Source organism: Eptatretus burgeri, chromosome 4 (assembly GCF_056783735.1).
Source record: "Eptatretus burgeri isolate ZD-2024b chromosome 4, Ebu_testis_v1, whole genome shotgun sequence".
NCBI classification, from domain to species: domain Eukaryota; kingdom Metazoa; phylum Chordata; class Myxini; order Myxiniformes; family Myxinidae; genus Eptatretus; species Eptatretus burgeri.
In genome coordinates, this window is record NC_140964.1 from 80,431,739 (window position 1) to 80,459,258 (window position 27,520).

A 27,520-nucleotide genomic window follows, 5' to 3' on the forward strand; every position below is an offset into this window, starting at 1 on the left:
GCAAAAACGGGGCAGACCATCAAGGATAAAGGCAGAGGGACGTCAACCAAAGTGCTTCTCCTCCATGACAAAGCCAAACATTGTGCAGACCAGCATTCATGACTAGTTTCAAGCAGCTGGATCATCCCCACTGTTATGCTTCAGCCCAGTCCTGGCCCCCAGTGACATTTACATTTCATTCTTCATAGATTTGTAACCCTCCGCCAACTCCTCACTCCTTTTGTGCATAACATATGGGTGTCACTATCAAGATCCAGCATTCAGGATTCGCATTCCAAACTTGTCTCAGGAGAATTACCATGTTACTCTCGAACTGTTGATGAAACCCAGCCAGACTGGTAATGAACTTCAGGGGAGGGGGCAATCTGCCTGCCCCATCTGGTCCGGCGACACTGCCAGTGTGGCCGAAACAGGATACCAGTCAGCACTTTGAGGGTGACTCTCAAATCTTAATGCCCCTCAAGGTAACATGGGATGGGCATTGAAATGATAGAGGAAAATACAATGCTGCCTACATAACACCCACTCCTGCCCCCCAAAATGAAAAAAAAAAGACACTTAAATGGAACATGTGCAATAATGTTAAGGTAACGTGTAGAAAACAAGGTAATGTCCTGTAAATCAGTTGAAACAAACACTCAAATCTACAAACTTATCGGCAAGACTAAATTATATACAATTGAAAATATTAGGTACAAAAAGTTGGAAATTTGGTTAATAAAATGACAAAGCATTATGTCAGAGTTAAAAACAAAGTGGTTTTAATAAACAAAAAGAGAAAGTATTGTTGGTGACAAGAGAGGAAATTGAAGAAACTCACTTTGCCTTTTGTTCCACTCACATGAATAACATTGAGTGTGTCCAAGTCCGAAACCTGCGAACAGATTCCCAATCGTACTCCTCCTTGACCTCATCCTGTCCATTATCAAACCATGTCCTCCTTGCATTGCTAAACTCCCTACTCTGGTTTACACTGACATTCAAACCCTCATGCTGCTACTCACCTTGATTCCAAGCTTTTCCAAATCCATGCCCATTTGACGAACCTTCTCAGGTGCATGCTGCGGACATGGCTCACCACCTCGACCCCCTGGTTTTTGCATCATGTTAAGCAACTTCACCACCTCCTGTCAAACAGTGCTCATTAGTTATCTTACTCTATTAAATAAGGCAAATGTATGTATGTATGTATGTATGTATGTATGTATGTATGTATGTATGTATGTATGTATGTATGTACATCGGAAAATCAAAGAAAAAAAAAACACACAAGTCTGGCCTGATCTCTTCCAAATTTTGTATATGTGTTGGTAGTACCCAGTCAGGTGCAACTCATAACACAGATAAAAGAAACAAGTCGTCATGCCATTCAATTACCCACTCAAATTAGTATCCTGCCCACCGTGCTTTTGTCATCCAACAAGTCACTCCAAATAATAATTTGCACAGGGAGAACTTTATTTATTACTTACGAAATTTAAGATTTCGTAAGTATATTGATGACTTCCGTCCTCTGTTGGTGTGTTTGTGTGTAGGCACGATAACTCGAGAACGGAAGAAGCTACCATTGTCAAATTACACCACGTGATTCAAAAGGGTGATGGCTAGTGCTGATTAGATTTTGGTCAAAATCGGTCAAAGGTCAAACATCCAAAAAATGATAACTCGAGAACAAAAGAAGCTACCAATGTCAAATTACAGCACGCGATTCAGGAGGGTGGTGGCTTGCGCTGATTAGATTTTGGTCAAAATCGGTCAAAGGTCAAGGTCACAGTGAGGTCAAACATCCAAAACATTAGATTTTTGATGGCTTGGTACAGAATCATCGTAGAAACTTCTGGTTTGCGTCGCTACCTTCTCTTGAGACAGCTTTTATTAGACAAGGTCAGAGGTCAAGTTGACGATTTCATAAGTACCAGTCTATGACTGCTTGTTTATTTATTTATTGTTAACTGGTTCATCGATTGTTTTGCTCTTAGTTTTTAAACCTTAATTTCTTTCCTATGTATTAACAAGTGTTTATTTTATCTCAAGAGTGCCGATACAGTACCCATTTACGAGTCGCTGACATGGCCGAAGATAAAGCACTTGGAGAACAGGAAGTACAAAGTGTGACAAAGGAAGTATGATCAAACTTCAAAAATAGGATCAGCTGGCCTGAAGCTCACCTGGATCAGAAGCAACAGTCACTCAAACCCCAGCAGACCCCCTTAGACCCTGAATTTTTTTTTTAACGCCGTGAGCAAACTTTGGTACATTAAGGGTGATGAAGGTTATGGTCAAGTTTCATCAAAATTGCATGCGAAGTTTCAGAGGAGACAGCAAATACTTATTTTGGGGGATGAATACCCACGCCCCATTAAACCTTTATGGGTGCAGATTTTGATAAATTACTGGTGTTGAAGGTTATGGTCAAGTTTCATCAAAATTGCATGCGTAGTTTCGGAGGACACAGCAAATACTTATTTTGGGGGATGAATACCCGCGCCCCATTAAACCTTTATGAGTGCAGATTTTGATGCGGTCGATACATTTTGGTACATTACTGTTGTTGAAGTTTGTGGTCAAGTTTCATTAAAATCGTGTTTGCAGTCTCAGAGAAGAGAGCAACGACCTATTTTGGGGGTTGAACCACCCCCCCCCCCACCAACCACCAAAGACCCTTTAACAAGTGCACATTGTGATGCGGTCAATACTCTTTGGTACATTCCGGGTGATGAAGATTGTGGTCAAATTTCATCTAAATTGTGTGTGTAGCTTTGTAGAAGAGAGCAAATACCTATTTTTTGGGGGGGGGAGGTCAAAAAAATCCGGAGACCCCGTTAATGATCGCAGATTTTGATGTGGTCAATCCACCTTCGTTAAGCATCAGCCACAAGTTTCATCAAAATTGTGTGTTTGGTTCAAGTGATAATGGCTGAAGTGTTTCAGGACTGACTGACTCACTCACTCACTCATGTACCTACAGACACTGCTTGATCGCACAAGCTCACGGAACTAAAGTCCAGATGAGCTAAAGAATCTAAAACTTTGATAAAGATAAACATTTTTTTATACATTGTCAAGGCTCGTAGAAGATCAGTACACAACATAATTTTATTCACTGAAAATGAGAAAAAAATTATTGAATGAAATTGTAGCATGACAAGGTGAACCAGTGAGCAGCACAAGTTACTATCCGAGTAATGTCTGTGAAGGCAGCAGTGTCTTCATTTTGTATTCATGGATGCAAGATGCTGGGGTCAATAAGAGAGTTATTGGCCATAAATGTGTGAGAGACTTGACTGGCAGAGAATTTCAAACATGATAATGTTTTGCAAATCAAACAATCTGGAGTAGGAAATAAATAACATGCAGTGCGAAGTCGGTAACCTTGTAGTCCATCAAGGATCGAGTGCTCGAGGTCAGAGATGCCCTTAGGAGACACAAACTGCCACCAAACATGAAATAGAGATCCACCTCCTTGGGAAGTCAGGTGAGCTGCAGTCGTGGAGAGCTGTTGATGACAAATCAATCAATCAGTATATATATATATATATATATATATATATATATATATATATATATATATATATATATATATATATATATATATATATATATATATATATATATAATAACACACAAAGCTGGAGAATCCAGTTGGAATAACAAGGGTGCTGTTAAGGGTGACAGCAAGAGTCAGGCTTACGCTGAAGGTAACTGTTTAATTGATTTGGTGAATATGTTAACGTCTCAAAATACATACAGCACTGAGTATCATTAAGCGGTGGAGCCGCTTCAACATTTGATATGTCCTTCCTTCAATCATCCATCCAACAAAAATGACGAAGAACCTTTCGAACTCACCGTGTTTAATTCTAAAGAGTACTAATGTGCAATTCTAGACGGTTCTAAAGGGTAAGTGATTGATCACCTCAAAAAGGTGATTCTAAAGGGTAATTCCGATGGGTAGTTATGAAGGGTAATTCCGATGGGTAGTTATGCAGGGTAATTCCAATGGGTAGTTATGAAGGGTAATTCTAATGGGTAGTTATGAAGGGTAATTCTAATGGGTAGTTATAAAGGGTAATTCTAATGGGTAGTTATGAAGGCTAATTCTAATGGGTAGTTATGAAGGGTAATTCCGATGGGTAGTTATGAAGGGTAATTCCGATGGGTAGTTATGAACGGCAATTCTGATGGGTAGTTATGAAGGGCAATTCTAATGGGTAGTTATGAAGGGTAATTCCAATGGGTAGTTATGCAGGGTAATTCTAATGGGTAGTTATGAAGGGTAATTCTAATGGGTAGTTATGAAGGGTAATTCTAATGGGTAGTTATGAAGGGTAATTCTAATGGGTAGTTATGAAGGGTAATTCTAATGGGTAGTTATGAAGGGCAATTCTAATGGGTAGTTATGAAGGGCAATTCTGATGGGTAGTTATGAAGGGCAATTCTGATGGGTAGTTATGAAGGGCAATTCTGATGGGTAGTTATGAAGGGTAATTCCGATGGGTAGTTATGAAGGGTAATTCCGATGGGTAGTTATGAAGGGTAATTCCGATGGGTAGTTATGAAGGGTAATTCCAATGGGTAGTTATGCAGGGTAATTCCCATGGGTAGTTATGAAGGGCAATTCTCATGGGTAGTTATGAAGGGTAATTCCAATGGGTAGTTATGAAGGGTAATTCCCATGGGTAGTTATGAAGGGCAATTCTCATGGGAAGTTATGAAGGGCAATTCCAATGGGTAGTTATGAAGGGTAATTCCAATGGGTAGTTATGAAGGGTAATTCCAATGGGTAGTTATGAAGGGTAATTCCAATGGGTAGTTATGAAGGGTAATTCCAATGAGTAGTTATGAAGGGTAATTCCAATGGGTAGTTATGAAGGGTAATTCCATTGGGTAGTTATGAAGGGTAATTCCAATGGGTAGTTATGAAGGCTAATTCTAATGGGTAGTTATGAAGGGTAATTCTCATGGGTAGTTATGAAGGGTAATTCTAATGGGTAGTTATGAAGGCTAATTCTAATGGGTAGTTTTGAAGGCTAATTCTAATGGGTAGTTTTGAAGGCTAATTCTAATGGGTAGTTATGAAGGCTAATTCTAATGGGTAGTTATGAAGGGTAGTTCTCATGGGTAGTTATGAAGGGTAATTCCAATGGGTAGTTATGAAGGGTAATTCTAATGGGTAGTTATGAAGGCTAATTCTCATGGGTTGTTATGAAGGCTAATTCTAATGGGTAGTTATGAAGGGTAGTTCTCATGGGTAGTTATGAAGGGTAATTATAATGGGTAGTTATGAAGGGTAATTCTCATGGGTAGTTATGAAGGCTAATTCTAATGGGTAGTTATGAAGGCTAATTCTAATGGGTAGTTATGAAGGGTAGTTCTCATGGGTAGTTATGAAGGGTAGTTCTCATGGGTAGTTATGAAGGCTAATTCTAATGGGTAGTTATGAAGGGTAATTATAATGGGTAGTTATGAAGGGTAATTATAATGGGTAGTTATGAAGGGTAATTATAATGGGTAGTTATGAAGGGTAATTATAATGGGTAGTTATGAAGGGTAATTCTCATGGGTAGTTATGAAGGGTAATTCTCATGGGTAGTTATGAAGGGTAATTCTAATGGGTAGTTATGAAGGCTAATCCTAATGGGTAGTTGTGAAGGGTAATTCTAAAGGGTTTTGTTTGTTTCAAGGCATTGCCTATTTCATATGAAAAATGTTAAACTGAACCTGTTTCCTTCGGACACGGGTTTGATTTTTTTTTTCTTCATAAGAACAGCTTGGCTGTTACAATATTAGAATTTTTACCCTGCACATGCAAAGTAAAATGTGGGGTTAAGCAATCGGTTCATGTCCGTCCGTCTGTCTTATCAGTTTATGATTGTCAATTTATAATGAAGGAAAAACTTATTGAAATTGAATGTTATATTTTAAACACGAATCGGAACATGAATAGGAAGACAAGTCTGCCATTTCAGCGTATATTGGCTCTGAATTTGTCCTAATCGCACAAGTACAGAGAGGAGTGAGATAATATTTTTTTAACTCTGGAAACATTTTCAATTTTGTTTGACTGCCAGCCAGGAATACAAACAGGAAACTTACTGTTTTTAAAGATGTCATAAAGAACACATGAAACAGGCATTATTAACTAATGTAACGTGTTAGGGTGATGTCAGACACTGGAGAAAACGGCAATAAAACCCAGAATTACTTTATTTATATGCCTCTTTAAATCCTTAGTTAAATTGAACAATAAACTTGAACACTGTATATCACAAATCACCTTCATAATAATTCCATGAACCATGCTAAAATTGATATATCGCATGGGAGGGTGTTGATTGTGAGAGAGAGTCAGGGTGAAGAAGACTCTGCCAATATCCCGAGGTAAGTACGAGGCTGATTGATGTTAAGTTCTATGGTGATCAAAAAAGCCTTCATTCTTCCAAACTGGGTCTCAACGTCGTCTTATAACAGTGCAAAAGACCATAAGAGTGATGTATGAGGCTGCTTCAATAGTTAAGTGCTTAGCTTCCGGATTTTAAAAACGATCTTTAATATCATTTTATTAAAAGTGAAGTAAATACTTGCAGAGGCACTTGAACATTCAGTGAGGGCCACATCAAGAATATTATGTGTAGTTTTGGTCACCACATCTCAGTGAGGACCTGACTGCCATAGAGAGGGTTCAGCGCAGGGCAAGAGATTGATTACGGGCCGAACTAGACTCGGCTATAACGAACAGCTGAAGGAGAAGGCGGTTACAAGAGGATATTGTTACGGATTTCCCACCCGTCGGCGTGCGAACGACCGCGTCTAACCAATAGCGGTCGCTTCGCCCACCGAACGGACAATCCAGTCGTGGCTTTCCGGATCAACGCCGGAAACGAGCCACGGGTGTGTTTTTAACCACACCACAACCTTGTCCGCACTCTACCCACGCTACAGGGTCCGATCGCCAAATCTTCGATTTACCTAATTATTCGTGCGGGTAGGTTACCGAGAGATTGTACCTCAACGGGACCGCTTGGAAACAAGCTGCTTAAGCAGCTCGCTTCCTTTTGGGATAACCGAGCGGGGTATTATCGCGCAGTCCCGTTGGACCCGATCACTTTACCGGCTATTTAAAAACCAACTATATTCCGAGTGCAAGATGGCAGCTTAATTAAGGGAAGAGGACGCAACGAACAGGTTTACATTCACACAAGGACATTTATTATAATAAAGCACGTATGCAATTAAACAAGGCAAAACACATATGCAATTATACAAGCAACAAAAGCACAACAAAAGAACTACGACCGTCTATAAGAAATGCAATGCAAACATTTACAGCACACAAAGCACTTAACAATTTCCTACTTATTAGACGGGCCCACGGACACACGTACGCGCGCGCACACGCGCGCACACGCACACACGCACACACGCACACACGCGCACGCACACGCACACGCACACGCACACACACGCACACGCACACACACACGCACACACACACGCACACACACACGCACACACACACACACACACAATAAATGGTGGCAGAGGCCTTTAATAACGAGCTCCAGCTCGGAGGACAGGTGAGCTGAAACCCAGAGCCTATCTCGAACCTCTCCACCTCGTGTGGTCTTCAAGTTGTTCGTACCCAGGCTCCAGCGAGAGCGAGAGCGAGCTGGATCCAATCGCCGTGAGCTGCGATCCTTCCCGAGCTCCCGCGAATCCTCCCGCGCTTCTCAACACGTGCTGGTGAGACGAGGCGCCGATCCTTCCCGTCGATGCGTCGCTTCCCCGAGGAACCACCTCCAAGAAGAGGTCGATGAGTCGCATCAAGCCGGGAGCCAAAATGGAGAACAAAGAGCTCCACAAACCAAGAAGAAGAAGAAGCCACCATCGCAGCTCGAGCCGAGCAACCGACTCAACTTCCTTCCAAAACAAAGCAGCTCGAAGCAAAAAGCTCTCCCGAGCCAAGCAGAAGCCGAAGCTCACTGAACCACCAAAGCAAAAAGCCTCCAAAAAGCCTCCTCCCAAGCCAGGCCTCAGCCGAAGCTCACTGAGCCAGCCGAAGCAAAAATCTTCCGAAAGCCTCAACTCCAACCCAAGCCAAACAGGACCCGAAGGTCTGCCGAGCGACTACTCTTTGCCGAAGCAAAAAGCTTACTCCTCAAGAACAAAGAAAGGATCTCGTCCTTATCCTTCTCCTGGCGTGACTCATGACTCATGCCCTCGTGCTCCATCCCCCCGCTCAGCCACGGGTGGGAGGGAGTTGTTGACATCACGAGTCATGGGACAGCAGGGTTCTTCTTCCTCTTCGCAGAATAGGGGGGAAGGACGTCTCCATTGTTTCGTTCCTTAACTATTTAATTGACCTGTAGCCCATCTAATCAATTTCTGAACATTTAAACAATGGAAGGTGAGCTATCTCGGGAACAAGCACTTTTCGACATAACTGACCAAAGGAACCTGAATGTTGTGTGCAATCGAATTCACAAATTCGTAACAATATGATGGAGATGTTTAAGACAATGAAGGATATTGACAAAATAAGTGCAGAATAATTATTCAGCAGAGTAGACAATGATAGGACCAGGGGCCATAGCCTGAGAGTAAAGAAGGGGAGAGTTAAGACAGTAGTAAGGCAGGGGTCTTTCACTCAGAGTAGTTCATGTATAGAATGGTCTCCCTGGAAAGGTAGTGGCAGCAGAAACAGCACATAAGTTTAAAATGGAATTAGATCGGTACCTGGAAGTTATGGAGATAGAGGGGTATGGGGATGTTGGCAGGACTTTTCGATAGCTCGAGTATGGATGAGTGATTGTGTGCATATGCTGTGTGTGATGTATGTGGGGGTCTTGTCAAGGACTGTTGTGTGGTTGATGGTGTGCTTTTCTTACCCAAGAACCACCTTTGCCAACCCACACTACCCTCCAACCCCAGAAAAAAAAATTTTGCTTTTCTTTTAAAAAATAATTAAAATAACCATTTCCCCATTTTTATTTTGACATCCTTGGGATATCCCTGGGCATGCCACAATAGCTCACCCACACTCCTCCCCTCATTCCCCCAATGAAACTGTGTTGATTTGACAAATGAAATTGGTCTGGTGCTCATGTGGCACAGGCACGATGGGCTGAATGGCTGCCTCTAGCATATACAGGCAGTTCCCGTGTAACACTGCATGGGGTATCATGTTCTATGAACTCTCTAATTACCTCCACCACCAAAGGTGGAAGAAGCTTATGTTTTCACCCCTTTCTGTCTGTCACCTGCAGGTCACAATTCTAAACCAAGTCATGAAACTTTATCAAGTTGTAGAGGGAGTCTCAAATGAGTAGCTTATTGATCTTGAGGTCAAAGGTTAAAGGTCATCTTGAGATCGAATTTCTAAAATCATCATTTATCATCCGATTGACTTAAAATTTTAACAAGATTTGCATCGTCCTTCACTGAATTTGGAAACAAACTATTTGAGGTCAAAAGGTTAAAGGTCAACTCAAGGTCAAACTTCCAAAATCATCAATTTCAATCTGAAAAATAATCAATTTTCATCCAATTGACCTGAACTTAAATCAAGATTATCAACTTTAAACTTCATGACATGGAAAATTTGATGTACCTGTGGCAACCACTGGAGAGGGGTGGATTTTGCAAGTATCGTGCTATGCACGACATCATTTTCTTGTCTGTCTGTTTGGCTGTCTGTGCAGAATATATCAAAAAGTTTTGGAGAGATCCGAATGAAACTTGGTGGACAGGTTGGGGATGTGACAACGAACTGATTTGATTTTGGTGAATATCCGGATGTGGATACGAGAATTATTTAATTTTAAAGTGATTCTTCACCATTGAGAGATAGGGCCAAAAACGATATAGTTCTGCATAGCATGAGATTTCAAAAATGTATTGGGTCCGATATGTTCTCATGGATCAGGCATTACGTGGCGGAGGGATGTGCTCTACCGAGTGCTCTTCCAGTTACCCTCACCAGAGGAGAGGGTATTGTATTTGGATCCGTTTTTTACTTATGAAATCTAAAGATTTCGTAAGTATATTGATGACTTCCGTTTCTGTTTGTTACTTACGAAATCTAAAGATTTCGCAAGTATATTGATGACTTCCGTTTGTTTGTTTGTTAGTTTGTTTGTTTGTAGGCACGATAACTCGAGAACGGAAGAAGCTACCAATGTCAAATTACACCACGTGATTCAGGAGGGTGATGGGTTGAGCTGATTAGATTTTGGTCAAAATCGGTCAAAGGTCAAGGTTACGGTGAGGTCAAATATTCGATTTTTGATGGTTTGGTACAGATAACTCGAGAACGGAAGAAGCTACCAATGTCAAATTACACCACGTGATTCAGGAGGCTAATGGCTCGTGCTGTTTAGATTTTGGTCAAAATCGGTCAAAGGTCAAGGTCACAGTGAGGTCAAACATCCAAAAAATGATAACTCAAGAACGGAAGAAGCTTCCAATGTCAAATTAAACCACATGATTCGGGAGGGTGATGCCTAGTGCTGATTAGATTTTGGTCAAACTCGGTCAAAGGTCAAGGTCACAGTGAGGTCAAACATCCAAAACATTCGATTTTTGATGGCTTGGTACAGAATCATCGTAGAAACTTCTGGTTTGCATCGCTACCTTCTCTGGAGACAGCTTTTATTAGACAAGGTCAGAGGTCAAGTTGACGATTTCGTAAGTACCAGTCTATGACTGCTTGTTTGTTTGTTTGTTTGTTTGTTTGTAGGCGCGATAACTCAAGAACGGAAGAAGCTACCAATGTCAAATTACACCACGTGATTCAGGAGGGTGATGGCTAGTGCTGATTAGATTTTGGTCAAACTCGGTCAAAGGTCAAGGTCACAGTGAGGTCAAACATCCAAAACATTCGATTTTTGATGGTTTGGTACAGAATCATCGTAGAAAATTCTGGTTTGCGTCGCTACCTTCTCTGGGGACAGCTTTTATTAGACAAGGTCAGAGGTCAAGTTGACGATTTCGTAATTACCAGTCCATGACTGCTTGTTACTTACGAAATTTTTAAATTTCGTAAGTATATTGATGACTTCCGTTTGTTTGTTTGTTTGTTTGTTTGTAGGCACGATAACTCGAGAACGGAAGAAGCTCCCAATGTCAAATTACACCACGTGATTCAGGAGGGTGATGCCTAGTGCTGATTAGATTTTGGTCAAAATCGGTCAAAGGTCAAGGTCACAGTGAGGTCAAACATAATTCGGTAAATTCACGTGGAGAAATGGAGTATTTTTGCTTCGCTCGACGTTACGAGTTCGTTTTAACTTCGATTTTTATTTTGTCTTCGGTTTTTGCGATCGCTTATGACGCTTAAAACTCGGTTGTCGAAATTCTGGTAAAAATCGGATGTTTTGGAGACGTTTTAAGATTGTATAAAAAAATATTTCACTCGACGCGTCACGGGTTGTCCCATGATGCAGTGCGCTCGAGCAGACGCGTCGTTGAGTTCCGTTAAGGTGTAATATAATTGCGTGGAGAAATGGAGATTTTTGCTTCGGTCGACGTTACGATTTTTGATGGTTTGATACAGAATCATCGTAGAAACTTCTGGTTTGTGTCGCTACCTTCTCGAGAGACAGCTTTTATTAGACAAGGTCAGAGGTCAAGTTGACGATTTCGTAAGTACCAGTCTATGACTGCTTGTTTGTTTGTTTGTAGGCACGATAACTCGAGAATGGAAGAAGATACCAAAGTCAAATTACACCACGTGATTCAGGAGGGTGATGGCTAGTGCCGATTAGATTTTAGTCAAAATCCGTCAAAGGTCAAGGTCACAGTGAGGTCAAATATTCGATTTTTGATGGTTTGGTACAGATAACTCGAGAACGGAAGAAGCTACCAATGTCAAATTACACCACGCGATTCAGGAGGGTGGTGGCTGGCGCCGATTAGATTTTGGTGAAAAATCGGTCAAAGGTCAAGGTCACAGTGAGGTCAAATATTTGATTTTTGATGGTTTGGTACAGATAACTCGAGAACGGAAGAAGCTACCAATGTCAAATTACACCACGTGATTCAGGAGGGTGATGGCTAGTGCTGATTAGATTTTGGTCAAAATCGGTCAAAGGTCAAGGTCACAGTGAGTTCAAACATCCAAAAAATGATAACTCGAGAACAGAAGAAGCTCCCGATGTCAAATTACACCACGTGATTCAGGAGGGTGATGGCTAGTGCCGATTAGATTTTGGTCAAAATAGGTCAAAGGTCAAGGTCACAGTGAGGTCAAACATCCAAAACATTTCGTTGACGATTTCGTAAGTTCCAGTCTATGACTGCTTGTTTGTTTGTATGTCTGCACAGAACTTTTGTGTTTTTCTCCACAACCACTTGTTGGATCGAGACGAAATTTTCACCATTGGTGCGACTACTCATGTAGAATGTTTAAATGATAATTACGATGTCAAAGGTCACATGGTGTGGTTGCCACATTGGAAAAATGGAAAAACCTTGGACCTCTGGATCTCTGAAACCGCACCAAGGAAAACATTGAAACTTGGCACATGGCAAGTACTCCTCATAGAGAATGAGTGCGATTTTTTAATGACATCATAGGTGCCCTCGTTATGATATCATAATTGCATATGTAGAACGCAGTGTGCCAACTCCTTGGCTTTTTTCACAAGATCTTGGCTATTCGTTGTTCACCTTGGCGTCTTGGTCTTCTATAGGTTTTCTTGGCGTATAGGTTTTCTATTATCATCGCTTTTCCGAAACCTTGTGAATTCTTAGCTTTTTTAATTGGCTCACCTTGGCATTTATGAAAATGAGGAGTGCTCATACTGGTAGAACGCCACATCTGATCAGTACGAAAAGTTTTGAGTGTCATCTGGGGACATAATGGTTCACAGAAAAAAACAGAGTTGGTGTCAAAGCCACCCAATGCTCTCCTGTTTATACATTTATCGTATTTAAGACGAGTCTAATAATATTTTTTTATAATTCTCTAACAATTTTTTTTTTGGGGGGGGGGGTTTGGAAATCACTTAAAACATGTAGAAATCCAAAAAAAGAAATCGAAATTTTGTCGAAAAAAAAGTTGCAAAATTTTTTTTTTCTGACATTTTTTTTTGGGGAGAGGACCAAGTCCAAAATCTAATGGCATGATCCTTGGACCATACCAAACCCCCCCCCCCACCAAGTTTCGTCGAAATCCTAATCATTCAAAACATGGAGAAATGGAAAAGAAAAAAAAAATCTAAATTTTGTTGAAGAAAAAGTTGCAAAAAAAATTTTCTTTCTCTAACAATTTTTTTGGGGGGGTTGGAAATCACTTAAAACATGTGGAAATGCAAAAAAAAAGTTTTTTTTCTCGAAATTTTTTTGGGGGGGGGGTTGGAAATCACTTAAAACATGTAGGGGTTGGAAATCACTTAAAACATGTAGAAATGCAAAAAAAAAGAAATCGAAATTTTGTCGAAAAAAAAGTTGCAAAAAAATTTTTTCCTACATTTTTTTCTGGGGAGGGGACCAAAGCCAAAATCTAATGGAATGATCCTTGGACCATACCTAACCCCCCTACCAAGTTTCGTCGAAATCCTAATCACTTAAAACATGTAGAAATGCAAAAAAAAAAACTTTAAAAAAATAAAAAAATAAAAAAAAAAAATCGAAATTTTGTTGTAAAAAAGATGCAAAACATTTTTTTTCTCTAACAATTTTTTTGGGGGTTGGAAATCACTTAAAACATGTGGAAATGCAAAAAAAACATTTTTTTTCTCTAACAATTTTTTTTTGGGTGGGGGGGGGGGGTTGGAAATCACTTAAAACATGTAGATATTAAAAATAAAAATCGAAATTTTGTCGAAAAAAAGTTGCAAAATTTTTTTTTTCTAACTATTTTTTGGGGGGAGTTGGAAATCACTTAAAACATGTAGAAATGCAAAAAAAACTAACAATTTTTTTGGGGGGGGCGGGGACCAAGTCCAAAATCTAATGGCATGATCCTTGGACCATACCTAACCCCCCCCCCCACCAAGTTTCGTCGAAATCCGTCGAGGAGTTTTTCCGTAATACAAAAAAAAAATTCACATTTTCACGCTCACGCTAGACGCTTACGCTCACGCCGGGGGTATCGCTACAGCTCTCAGTTCTTCGAACAGGCGAGCTAAAAATTGATATCAGTCACGTGATTTGGCAGCCATATTGTTTTAAAAAAAAAAAAGAAAACTTCAAAAATCTTCTTCTCTGAAGTGGCTAAACAAATCGAGGTGAAACTTTAAACATATGATCGCCTGTCCATGAGGAAGAAAAAGTTCACACGTATAAAGTAATAGGTCACATGGTTTGGCAGCCGTATTGGATTTACCCTAAATTTATAAAAATTTACCACTCAAAAGAAGTCCTGGTGAAGGTCTGCAATCTCTGATTGCTCTTTTTCTTGTTACTCTTGTTTTTATTTGTAATAATTAAACTCCAGTGCATAAGTGTTCGGGTGTGATGGATTTATTTACGGGCAAGGTGAAGGGTGCCCGAACATTCTCACAGTGGAATCAGTTGCTGGCAGGTTCAATGCCTTTGAAGTATTTTTTCATTATTTTGGATGAGATTATACATTAAAAAAATTAATTCGTTTTTTAATTTGATGTCATGAGAAGAACACTTGGTGCTTGGTATTTTGCAACAAGAACCACAGCACAGGAGTGCACAGAATTCCTCCATGTGGATCCCTGTGGCAAGGTCACTCTCGAACCTCCAAACCCCGAGACCGCAATGACCGTGCCACAGTGGCAATTAACACGGACACTTGGCTCGAGATTCCATCTGCAAGTCTCAAGACCCCTCACTGCCCCATCCAGTTCCCATCCCATCCTCACCTCACTTCCCCATCCAGCCCCTCCCACCCCTCCTCCCTTTCCCATCTTGTCACACACCCTCACCTCCCCCTTTCATACAACAAGTGCAAGCCCTCAGAGAGGATATAAAACTGCTTCGTGTCCTGAACCAAACACCTCCGTACATTCTGAAAGATCATCCATGCTGTATTTAGAACATTGCAAACACTGAATCCCATTCCATCTTCAACTCAAACTTCGTACTTAAATCAAAACATCATCACAAAAAGAATCTGAACATTGGGGCCTATTCGATGGGAATGATCTATTGTTATATCTATTCATGTAACCTACTGTTGGGTAATAATAATAATAATGATAATAATAATAATAATAATAATTAAATAATAATAGTTCCCTTGTTTGGGCAGCAAAGCCTGTGCTTGTATTGCCAACCTCTGGTTGTTTGTCGGTGCTCCATTTTTAATAAATGTTGAACGTCAAGTAAGGAAGCAACACGTACAATTTCTAAAGACGGTATGACCCGGACGTGGTTCAAACAATCTACCTCCCAGTCTCAGAGCAGATGATCTCACCAGAATACACCATCGAGTGGAGTTTCCAACATCCCCTTCACACTACAGAGTCGAGTTGCCCCTCCCTTGACGCCATCAAGTTAGGTTGCCCCCCCCCGACAACATCGAGTCTAGTTGCCCCCCCCCCCGACAACATCGAGTCTGGTTGCCCTCCCCCCCCCACTATCGAGTCTGGTTGCCCCCCCCCCCACTATCGAGTCTGGTTGCCCTCCCCCCACTATCGAGTCTGGTTGCCCTCCCCCCCCACTATCGAGTCTGGTTGCCCTCCCCCCCACTATCGAGTCTGGTTGCCCTCCCCCCCACTATCGAGTCTGGTTGCCCTCCCCCCCACTATCGAGTCTGGTTGCCCTCCCCCCCCCACTATCGAGTCTGGTTGCCCTCCCCCCCACTATCGAGTCTGGTTGCCCTCCCCCCACTATCGAGTCTGGTTGCCCTCCCCCCCACTATCGAGTCTGGTTGCCCTCCCCCCCCACTATCGAGTCTGGTTGCCCTCCCCCCCACTATCGAGTCTGGTTGCCCTCCCCCCACTATCGAGTCTGGTTGCCCTCCCCCCACTATCGAGTCTGGTTGCCCTCCCCCCACTATCGAGTCTGGTTGCCCTCCCCCCCCACTATCGAGTCTGGTTGCCCTCCCCCCCCACTATCGAGTCTGGTTGCCCTCCCCCCCACTATCGAGTCTGGTTGCCCTCCCCCCCACTATCGAGTCTGGTTGCCCTCCCCCCACTATCGAGTCTGGTTGCCCTCCCCCCCCACTATCGAGTCTGGTTGCCCTCCCCCCCCACTATCGAGTCTGGTTGCCCTCCCCCCGACTATCGAGTCTGGTTGCCCTCCCCCCGACTATCGAGTCTGGTTGCCCTCCCCCCCACTATCGAGTCTGGTTGCCCTCCCCCCCCACTATCGAGTCTGGTTGCCCTCCCCCCACTATCGAGTCTGGTTGCCCTCCCCCCACTATCGAGTCTGGTTGCCCTCCCCCCCCACTATCGAGTCTGGTTGCCCTCCCCCCACTATCGAGTCTGGTTGCCCTCCCCCCCACTATCGAGTCTGGTTGCCCTCCCCCCACTATCGAGTCTGGTTGCCCTCCCCCCCACTATCGAGTCTGGTTGCCCTCCCCCCCCCCACTATCGAGTCTGGTTGCCCTCCCCCCCGACTATCGAGTCTGGTTGCCCTCCCCCCCGACTATCGAGTCTGGTTGCCCTCCCCCCCCGACTATCGAGTCTGGTTGCCCTCCCCCCCACTATCGAGTCTGGTTGCCCTCCCCCCCACTATCGAGTCTGGTTGCCCTCCCCCCCCCACTATCGAGTCTGGTTGCCCTCCCTCCCCCCCACTATCGAGTCTGGTTGCCCTCCCCCCCCCCCACTATCGAGTCTGGTTGCCCTCCCCCCCCCACTATCGAGTCTGGTTGCCCTCCCCCCACTATCGAGTCTGGTTGCCCTCCCCCCCACTATCGAGTCTGGTTGCCCTCCCCCCCCCCACTATCGAGTCTGGTTGCCCTCCCCCCCCCCACTATCGAGTCTGGTTGCCCTCCCCCCCACTATCGAGTCTGGTTGCCCTCCCCCCCCACTATCGAGTCTGGTTGCCCTCCCCCCCACTATCGAGTCTGGTTGCCCTCCCCCCACCCCCACTATCGAGTCTGGTTGCCCTCCCCCCCCCACTATCGAGTCTGGTTGCCCTCCCCCCCCCCCACTATCGAGTCTGGTTGCCCCCCACTATCGAGTCTGGTTGCCCTCCCCCCCCCCACTATCGAGTCTGGTTGCCCTCCCCCCCCCCCCCACCACTCGAGTCTGGTTGCCCTCCCCCCCCCACTATCGAGTCTGGTTGCCCTCCCCTCCAACACTATCGAGTCTCCCCCTTTCCAATGAATTCCGGAGACAAGTTTCATCAACTTACCAGGCGATGCACGTGCGAAAAATAGTCCTGTCGAGTGGTTCGTGCACCGGATTTACCTCACGTTCTCGCTTAAAATCGCTTTCGTGCCTGATACTTGAAAGTTAACAACACGTGCACCGTACAAGCCATAGCATCGCGATGATTCGTTTTCAAGCATCAAAACACATTTTAAGTCAACGTGAAATACATCGAGTCTCAGTATTACTTGTTCGTGTTTGAATGAGTTTTTAAGGCGGTTACGAACACGCGCCATGTGTCACGCCGGTGTGCGCGCGCACAGCATCCTTACCAAGCCACCACGTGCGTCCATTCGCGCGCCACCGAAGCCTCCACCTCATGTATATATATATATATATATATATAAATACACTGTATGCACATGTTTTTTTTTAACTCTGATGACTTTTCCAAAGAATAAGCATGCAAGCATTGGCACCAAATGCAGTCCCGAGCAGGAGAAGTAACGAGGCAAACAGAAAATGTGATCGAATAATATTTTTAACCTGACACGAACTACTTCGACATGGCGAACGTTTAGTGTGCGATTAAACATCGGACGAGAGACCAGACCCGGTGATGAAGAAGTGTTCCTCCCTTCATTCCACCGATGAAATTGCATCGTTTTAACGAATATCATTGGTCTGGTGTTGAGGTACGGCTCAAGCATGATGGGCCAAATGGCCTCCTCGTGGGTCTAATTTCCTTATGTGACGGTGTCGTCACGGCATTCGTGCAGGTTGGAGAACTTGATCATCTTCAAAGAAGGGCGACGCCTCCTGGTTGTGATTGGTGGGGCAGAACACAATGTGCACACAGGCCAGATGGCCAAACAAATATTTTTTCGGAAGTTTAGGCCAAATAATAATTATAAAAAATACCAGTTGATCGGCTGAATTTTTTATTTATTTTTAAAAGGAAGGAGGCCCTTTTTATTCGTTATTATTTATGTATTTTCAAAATGGCCGCCGGCTTTTAGTGCATGACACGCCATGTTTTTATTCTCCTCACACTCTCCCCCCCCCCCCAATCAAAAAATATATTATACGAGTCATGTACCAGACATGTCAGTCTTCTCCACCCAAACAAAGACGTAGGTCATATTCCTGACACGTCACGTACACACTCACTAAGCTTATTAAACATAAATCCACAGTTCCAAACATATATAATGTTGCGGGCCGGGGGGTCGGGTGAAAAGACCACTGGGTGGGGGAAAGCTATCTCTGTTCCCACCAAACTCCCTGGAATTGTAGGCCGTCGCACACGGATAATTCCGTGACACGGCAGGTCGCTTAACCGACCGTGGATGCCAATAACTCAACCGCGTGACTTAGGGTCCTCCCGTCTATGGATTAATCACATGATTTAATTACCAGGGAACATGCCCTCAGTACGCCCTGTCTGAACCGGATCACTCTACCGGATCAGATGGGAAACAGCCGAGCGACACTACAAAGGATGTTCCAGCTAAAAGGAACGGATCGTTGGGAATAAAGTCCCGGCTAAACTTGGATTCGGACCATGCTGGATCAATGGAATAAAAGACAAAAACGAGCTGGGAACATTCCGAAAAATAATAATTTATTTACAAGCAGGCGAGGAAAGATATGTGGCACAGTGAAGATTTATTGTTGTGTGGAATGCAGGGATAGAAAGAAGCGTGGTGGGACAATAAACAAGGAACTTACACAAGGGGACACAGAGCAGACTTAACGCGAAAATAATAACAACAATAATAATAATAACAATCTTCTGCAGTCTTACAAAAGCTGACAGGCGCCAGCACACACAAACACAGAAAACCCGACGAAGAGGGAGTTTTGCAACCAAGGAGGGGGAGGGGGGGGGAGTTGAGGCTATGATCTCGGTACCTGTGCACCCAATAGCACGACGTGCCTCCAATACGTTTCGGGGGGGGGGGGGATGCTGTGGGGTGCGGTACCCGACAGTGGGTGCGTTGCCTCTGGCCCATGCCGCACATGTGGAGATTGTGATCGTGAAGGAGGAGCTTGAGTGGAGAAGGGGCGGAGTCCAGAGGGTGAGCGTGGACTTGTAGGCAGGATCAGGTAGGCGGGTGGGGTCGACATGGTGTTGGAGGCAGAGTCGCGGAGCAGGAGGAAGGTCGTGGCGGTCTCGACGAGGCGAGGCATGGGCAGAGACGAGGAGCAGGAAACACTGACCCACCGGGCAAGAGGGACTGCCCCGACCTTTATAGCGCCCGCAGCTTGGGGGGAGGGGCCATGCCGAATCCAAACGTCATCACCCGAATTGGGCGCTCCGATTGGCCCCAACCCCTCATGTGGCCCGCCTGCATGGGCTGTAAACCGCCTCACTTCGTTTCCGGCAAGGCCATCTCAAACAGCGGCAATATTGTGCTCCGAACCTACGAGATGACATGAATCACCCACACCGAAATTGGCACGCGAATCATCCTGCAAAAAACCCCGGGTGACCGGTCGAGGGTCCCGCATGCCCGCTTGGTCGTTTGACCAGCATCGATCAACACGCTCGTTCCGCGCGCGCCAACGTGGCCCGCATTGTACATTCCTTGGCTCGACCACAGCCTCGCTGACCGCAGAGATGAGAAGACGTCCACCATCAGTGGAGAATACACCGCTGCCAGTGAGGATCGAAGGTACATCACCATGGATAAATCCATGCACGTTTCACGAGCAGCGTTCGTGTCTGCTTTCAAGCACATTCCATACAGTGCGCACGGTTCCGCCATTACGCACGTGGCCGGCGCTCGCGTTCACACGACTCCGCCAGCGTGTGCGCGGGGTGAACACCAATATGTGTCGGGTATTGCGGTTAACCAAAGAACAAGCCGCTTCTACCCGCACACTCGTATCCTGCCCAACATGGTGTGGAGTCGGCTTTATTGGCCTCCATACGTGTTTCGTGCAGCATGGGCATCGTGCTGGCCATGTTTCTCATGCCATGAAAAACACCATTCGTGCAGCCTCTTAAGAGGTATTTACTTGCATGCCTTTCTAATGCAATCAGCAATTCTCTCCAGACCATCGGAAGCTCGAGTCGATAATCCCGCACCAACTAGCACACCACATGACTCGGCGCTGCAGTTTCCCCACCATGGCGCCGCACGCCCTGGCCTCCACGAGGCCCCACCTTACAGCGAAGGCGCACATGGCTGATTTACCTCAGGAATAATCAGAAAAGAAGAAGAGTAGGGATGAAATGAAGGAAAAAAATGATTGAAGCAACCCTAGCTATTAGATCATCGCAACGCACTCTGTTGTTGTCCCGCTAAACAAAAGGAAGGGGACGATCTACACGTATAAATAATGGAATAACTGTCTTGGGACACCTATCTGTTGTATGCATGCGGTTCCGAGAACTGCAACAATATAATAAATGTATGGCGAAATACAAAAAAAAATCACATTTCGTGCATAATAGAATGATTATGCCATCTTTCTCTCCAGATCTACAGTAAACATTTAATACATACATTTACATACGTGGGATGTGGACTCACCAGCACCCCCTGGTCCAACTCGGGAGAAACAACAAAAACTCGGGAAAATGATCGATTCAAAGAACGCTGCAAGAGTCCTACACGAAGATATGGATTCTTAAATGGAGCAAACCACTTCAATATACCATACGTCCTTACTTCCATCCGTCCGTCAAAAACTGGAGAAGAAGAAGAACCTTTCATGTGGTTAGCCTGGGACTGAATCACATGAACCGTGATCCCTCACTGAGGCGAAGGTGGATACTTTGAGTCCTGGGAGGACTTCGTTCCATATCCTCAAACCCACAAATGGAGATAACCAATAACACACATGAACAAACACTTCTTTCACCAACAGATGCAAAAATCCAGTACAATTTATCTTGTGGCCCCAAAAACCAAACACAACATATGTTTGTAATGGCACCCACAGCCCATACAACTCTCACTCCACCACCACCTCCCTCCTCCAAATCATGATTAACAGTAATCATCACAAAACTTTCCCTGTGCATGGACAAGCCCCAGATATGACATTCCCTTCAGTGTTAAGAAGCATGAAGATTTGGTTAAAGCATGCCCATCTATGAACCCTCAGATTTTCACAGGCCCATAACTTCAGGAGTTCATGCAATAGACAGCAAAACATGAACCTTTTGGACGAGTTAATCATGAAGTTCTCAAAGTGTTGCGTTGTGCAGAGGCACGCCCCTTTCTCGCAAGTACACTTACAATTACTTTCGGCTTCTTTAAAAACTTTTTTAGTCTTTTCATTCTACAATCCTTATCCAGGAGGCAAGAAAGATGTCCAGGCCACCCCGACCTACTTTGTTATTAGAGGTTTCTGCGCATGCGCACCGAGCAGTCTGGGGCGGATTACGTTGTTTCGAAAGTTGCGCATTGCTCCACTTGAACTCTGGACTGTGTTTTTCCATTAGATGGTTGTTGATGTAGACAACCACTTGCACCTCCAACTCAGCCTGAGAACTCACTATTGCAAGCTCATAATAAAATGGCATACTAAATACAGGACCTATAATAACCCATGAGAGCACACACCTCCACCAGCAGGCTGAACAGTTTACGTTTTGTATCCCAACGATAGGCCGAATCTGCATCTGGACATTAACCAAAATCTAATCAGCTTATTATTGTAACTTGCCCAACTCATCCACCAAGTTTCATTTTTATCCGTCCACAACTTTTTGAAATATCATGCCATGCATCATTTTGGCCCCATCTCTCAATGGTGAAAAATCACTTAAAAAAAAAAAAACCACCAAAACAATCCATCAAATTTAGCCCAAATCCATCCATAACTTTTTGAGACATCACGCGATAGAAAGTTTTTGACCCCATCACTCAATGGTGAAGAATTACTTTTAAAATTCTCGGATCCAGATCCATGCACTCTTGATTCCCAACTTGACTAGATTGCGATCGGTGCTGCAATATGTGTGTGCGACTGAACTGGTCTTGCTATTTCACGTATAACACGGAAGATGACAAAGATGAAGATATCAGCTTTCCTGATATGGTTGGCCATATTCTTATCATCATAGTCGTCTGCAGAGATAACATTTTGCCAATGTGAATTCAATTATATTCTGTACTGTGTAGAAAATAAAAGGAAAGGAAAACGATTGAACTTATGAATGCACAAAACAAATTAGAGAAAAATAAATTGGATTTCTTTCCAGAAATCATAAATGACTTCCAAATAAAATTGTGATTTGGTATGAAATGCACTTCAAGCACAGTTTAACCTGAATGCTTAGCAGCATGTGCACTATAATAAACAATAACATACATTTTGGGGTTCTTCTTGCTCTTCAGCAATTAGCCATAGATGGTGTAAAGTCCAAATGTCGTGAATTGCTCCAAGCATGAGTGAGAGGAGATTACATTGTTTATCCAAAAAATAAAGACACAAATAAAAACGGATTCGGACGAAACCAGGTAGACAGGTTGGGTGTGTGATAAGGACAAGCTGAACGATTCAATTTTGGTGAAGATCTGCATCTGGATCCGGATCTGATAAATTTTCGATTTGTCACCCCATTGAGAGACGGGGACAAAAATGATATGTAGAATAACATCTCAAAAGGTTATGGACAGATGACAATATTTTGTGGGTGAGTTGGTTCGGTGGCAAGAAGCCTATGTATATTTTGCTTCAGGTCCGGAAGCAGATCAAGCCGATCAGTGGGATACAAAGCATAAACTGTTCAGCCTGGTGGAGGTATGCACTCTACCGAGTGCCGTTCTGGTTCTGAATAAAGTTATAGCCTGAGTACACATATTGTTGCGAATTTGGAAGCTTACTGCACACAACAGCCAAGTCCTATAGATCAGCTATATCGGTAAGTATGTGTTTCTAGTTAGGGTCCCGTCCTATGTTTAATGGGCGATTAATTGTACGTGCGCTGCGAGTTATTTTATAGTTAGGATTTTTACATTTTAAACTTCAACAACAACGCCCATCTTCGCTTCTTCACCATCAGCCTTTCCCACGCGCATGCGTGTCAAGCACAGCCGTGGGCGGAGTCCAATGTGCCAGGTGGGGTTTCTTTGGATGTTGGAGTCTTGGATTTCGCTCTAAATACGGGCACGGCACCCCTCTCAGTCAATCGGAGGGGTGCGAGCATGTTTGCCGCCTCTCAATGGGGAGCCAACGCAACATATTGGTGCTCGACTTCCTGGTCGAGGGGTGGAGACATAAGCACCCCCACCCCCCCCCCCCCGACCAATCTCGGACATCTGGGAGATCGCCCGACACGCCTGTCCAATGAGGAGAGGAATGACACGAGACGGATCCCTTCCACCTGTCAAGAAAAAGGGATAATTGTGTGGGGGCGACTCGGTGAGAGTCTTCCCGCCGTGAATCGCCTGCCTACGAGCTGGAGGAGAATCGCTTGCCTGCCTGCCTAGCTGACTTGCTTTCCCTGCCTCGTCGCCTGTTTTGCCGGTGGAGCATGCCAGCGCCCGACGCTACCCTCCATACCTGATGCTTGGAGCGGCATCGTGTTGCCGGTTCGAGTCCCGTCGGGCCAGATTGGCGAGAACCGCACGAAGCGGGAAGGTCCAAGCCAGACTCTTACCTCCAGCTCACCTTCCCTCCGAGCTGGGGGAATCAATAAAGGCCGCGGCCACCATTTCTTTTTGGGGGGTGTGTGTGTAGGCCAGTCTTTTAAGTAGAAACGTTTTAGCGCCATGTGTGTAAATTGCATTCCTTTTATTCGGTTAACTCTGCCTTCTTACGTGCTCCCCTGCCCCATTATAAATAAATATCCCTTTTGTTAAATGTTCCAGCTCGTTTCTGTGTTTCTTTCATTGGCTTGGCACGGTGTGTATTGAGAAATAGCGAGGCCGTTTGCGCTTTAAAATTGTTCATTTGGACCAATGGGCCTTGGTAACCTCCGCTCGGGTTACACACGGTTCGGGCACAGTAACGGCTCATTCCACTCGAGGGTGTGAATTCCCCGGTATAGTAGCTTTGCCCGCGTGGGTAATTAGGTATATTGAAGTTTGGCAATTGACCCTACCCCACGCGGTCAAATTATTGGCGATTCATGGTGCAGTGAGGGACCCGTGCCTTTCTGATTATCCGAGAGTCACGACCTAAATTCCAGGTGTTCGGTGGGAGACGACTCCACTGCTCCACCTGGTGGCCATTTATCGCCACCAAACCCCGGCCCATAACAATATGTCCTCTCGACTTCTGAAGAACAAAAGCCACAAAGATGCTAGCTAGCCCTTTGATTATGGACAGGGTTATAATACTGTCACAATCTCAGTGTCATATACTGTAGTTTTATTATTATTATTATTATTCTTAAACAACCTTTTGCCGCATACAAGTAAACATCAAATCATTCTCGAACATGCATATATGCACTTAAAGGCAACTTTCATCAATAAAATGAAAAACATTTTTGGATGCAATTATATGCGATGCATATGGGTCATTAAAACTTTTACATGTTATATACATTAAAGGTTATCTTTGTGATCATGCAATAAAAGGTCTGAGAGGACTTAAAGTAAAAGACTGAGATCAAAAGTGAACAGCAATGAAAAAAATTGCAACATGTATTAAAAGCAAGGCCAAAAAAAAAAGAAACAGCAACTGGCAATTAAATAAGTTAAAATAAATTAAATTCGAGGACAAAACGGTGCAAATGAAAACGATGCTTTAAAATGAATTCATTCACAAGACAAGTTGACATAAGAATCATTTTGATGGAATTGAGAGTGAAGATTTGGAGTAAAAGTGGGTAAAATGCAAGTTAGGTGATTGGTTATCAATGAGATTGAGTGGCTAGCAAGTTCTAAAAGAGGTCAAGTCCCTCTGACTCTGCGGTCAGGGCGGCGAGGACCACGCGTGGGGTGTTTTCGAAGAGCGCAGCACGGTTCTGTTGTACTCCCTTCTTCACCCAATGTCCATATATGCGAAAGGCAGCAGCGTCGACAAGCTTGCGCAGCGGTCGGATGGCATACGGATCCCGGAGCACAATGTCTGGCGTGAGCGGTTTCACACGGCGGTAATGGTAATACATGCGCACTGAGGCGAGCACCGTCCATATGATAGCCTGGCAGCACGCGAGTACACACACACAGGTGATGGTGTAATCAGAAGCATACAGTACAAGCACAGAGAGGTTATTTAAATAAAGCTCCTGTGTTGCTAAAGAAGGATTCACACTTGAGGGAAGTTACGTAACCAAATGGGCCTCAATTCGTGCAACAATCACATGAAACTGCTTTGCCCACATCTGAGAAAGTACAGGTAGGTACAGGTAGTTGCGTAATGAAGGTCCCATGTTTTGAAGCGTATTTTTTTTTCAGCTGGCGATTGTGCCGACAATGGATGGTGGTGCTGTCGGTTCTTTTAGTCATCAATAATGGCTTCACCAGTTACCGATGAAGAGCTGTTCACTAAAGTAGGATCATCCGTCATTTTTAATGTGATCAGGAAGAATGCCGAAGCAAAGCCAGAGAAATGCTGATGATATGTCCTCGATTTTCCACAAAATCTCTCGCAATAACTCCACCAAATGCTTCATGGCTTCCTCTCCGCAGTTTACTTTTAGTCGACATTGGCCAAATTTACTGCCTCGTCATTGGAGGAACTTAAAAAGCAGTCAGAATTGTAACATCCAATCATAGTTCACTAATGTGTGTGTGATGGAATACATTATTACAAATCGCTCAGCAGATCGATTGAAAGTAGAGCCTCTCTCTACTGAAGGCAACGAGTTGCATAACTGCTCACAAGAGGGGTGGGTGCAGTTGTACAACTGGTTGGAGAAATGTCCTCAGATAAACAATTCAGTTGCAGCCAATGAACAGATCAAAATCTGGTGTGGACCTGACTTTGCACCTTATTTCAGGGGGTTGGGAGGTGGAAATCTCAAAATCTACCGATATACATCACAGGTCAAAAATGCTTTATATAATCCTTTTAAATAACAAACTTGTATTTTGAAAGAGTTGTTGCTTTCGGTGTGAAAACAAAGAGATCTTCTCAATGTTACGTACAGACATGGCAGAATTCCCAATTCCACTTCATACATATCATCATTGACCCCTCGCGAGCATATATTTGAAAAGCAAGGCAGATATATTTGGGGCCACCGAATAGCCTAGGTAGTAGCATACTTGCCTCAATGTTGTCTGTTTTGGTTTGATTCTCAACAGAATAAAGTGAACTATTGGCCTGGTACTTAGCAAGTTGTGTGCTGCATGTCCCTCAGAGAAGAAAGTAAGTAGACCATCCTATCTACCCACACTCACTTATATCTATACTATGCTTCTTCAATCTACTTATATCTATGCTCTTTCCTTCAATTCATGGCACGGATCGGGGTTGGCACCGTGCACCCCAACGCCTCTGATAACCACGAACACGATGCTCGATGACAGGCGGACCCGCAAGCTGACCACGTGTACAATGGTGGACCCGCGAGCACTGTACAGGGCATGCTCGATGCCGGGCGGAACGCGGGCGGAGAAGAAAGTAAGTCGACCATCCTATCTACCCACACTCACTTGAGAAAAATTGAAGATCCTATTCCTTCATAAAGTGTAGCCTTTGGTCAGGTTCATCGCTCAATTCAATATCTCTCCTTAATGGCTCTCTTGATCCCCTCCACAAGGAGTCAGAGCATCATAATAATGCAAAGGTTCCACAAGTGAACAGAAAGACTTTCAAACTTATGATTGTCATGCAAAATTACTGGAATACAGAGATTTGAAAAAAAAATTGCATACAGTGTCGAGGCTCGTGGAGGAGCTCGGAATGTCGTCAATCTTGTCAAACATTAAAAAAAAAAAAATATATATATATATATATATATATATATATATATATATATATATATATATATATATATATATATATATATATATATATATATTGGACTCGGCAAGTTAGTTAGAAAATTTGCAAAATGACTATTTTAGTTTAAATACAGGTGTTGAGAATCATGGAAGCAAAGAGAATTCAAAGAATTTATAAATAATTGTGATAATATTCCAGGAAATAAAGTTTTGAAAATAAATGATTTTTAAAATTCAACTTATTTATCAAAGCAAACAGGTTCCTGTGAATGTTCTTCATGAACGATTCATGCAGTTTAAAGGACAGCTTACCTACTCTTATATTATAAACGGCAATGCAATCGACTTTCAATAATTAAAATCTATAAATTGGGAAGACTAATAAAATTGGTGAAAACTTGAATTGGTGAAATTTATTTCCAT

The 27,520-nt window shown here is 43.7% G+C and overlaps 2 protein-coding genes across 8 annotated transcripts in view; both read right to left on the bottom strand.

The window, feature by feature from the left end:
- Positions 1–17,666, bottom strand: part of FPGS (folylpolyglutamate synthase) — an 85,065-nt gene extending 67,399 nt beyond the window's left edge. For 3 of the 5 annotated variants that reach the window (XR_015057585.1, XR_015057584.1, XM_085878926.1), the window contains exons 1-4: positions 17,567–17,666; positions 3,373–3,496; positions 1,005–1,127; positions 821–874 (exon numbers count right to left, since the gene is read on the bottom strand). Coding sequence is in view for 1 of the 5 variants with exons in the window: in XM_085878926.1 (XP_085735052.1) it covers positions 821–874; positions 1,005–1,127; positions 3,373–3,444 (249 nt within the window). In the remaining 4 variants the exon portion in view is untranslated. Of the gene's footprint in view, positions 1–820; positions 875–1,004; positions 1,128–3,372; positions 3,497–12,771; positions 12,851–17,277; positions 17,297–17,566 lie in introns of those variants that run through there. The other 2 variants (XR_015057587.1, XR_015057586.1) reach the window with 2 other exon arrangements.
- A 6,888-nt stretch (positions 17,667–24,554) lies between these two features.
- Positions 24,555–27,520, bottom strand: part of PHKG1 (phosphorylase kinase catalytic subunit gamma 1) — a 72,014-nt gene continuing 69,048 nt past the window's right edge. For all 3 annotated transcript variants that reach the window (XM_085878928.1, XM_085878929.1, XM_085878930.1), the window contains one exon: positions 24,555–25,347. In XM_085878928.1, coding sequence (XP_085735054.1) covers positions 25,087–25,347 — 261 coding nt within the window. In that variant the 3' untranslated portion in view covers positions 24,555–25,086. The remainder of the gene's footprint in view (positions 25,348–27,520) is intronic.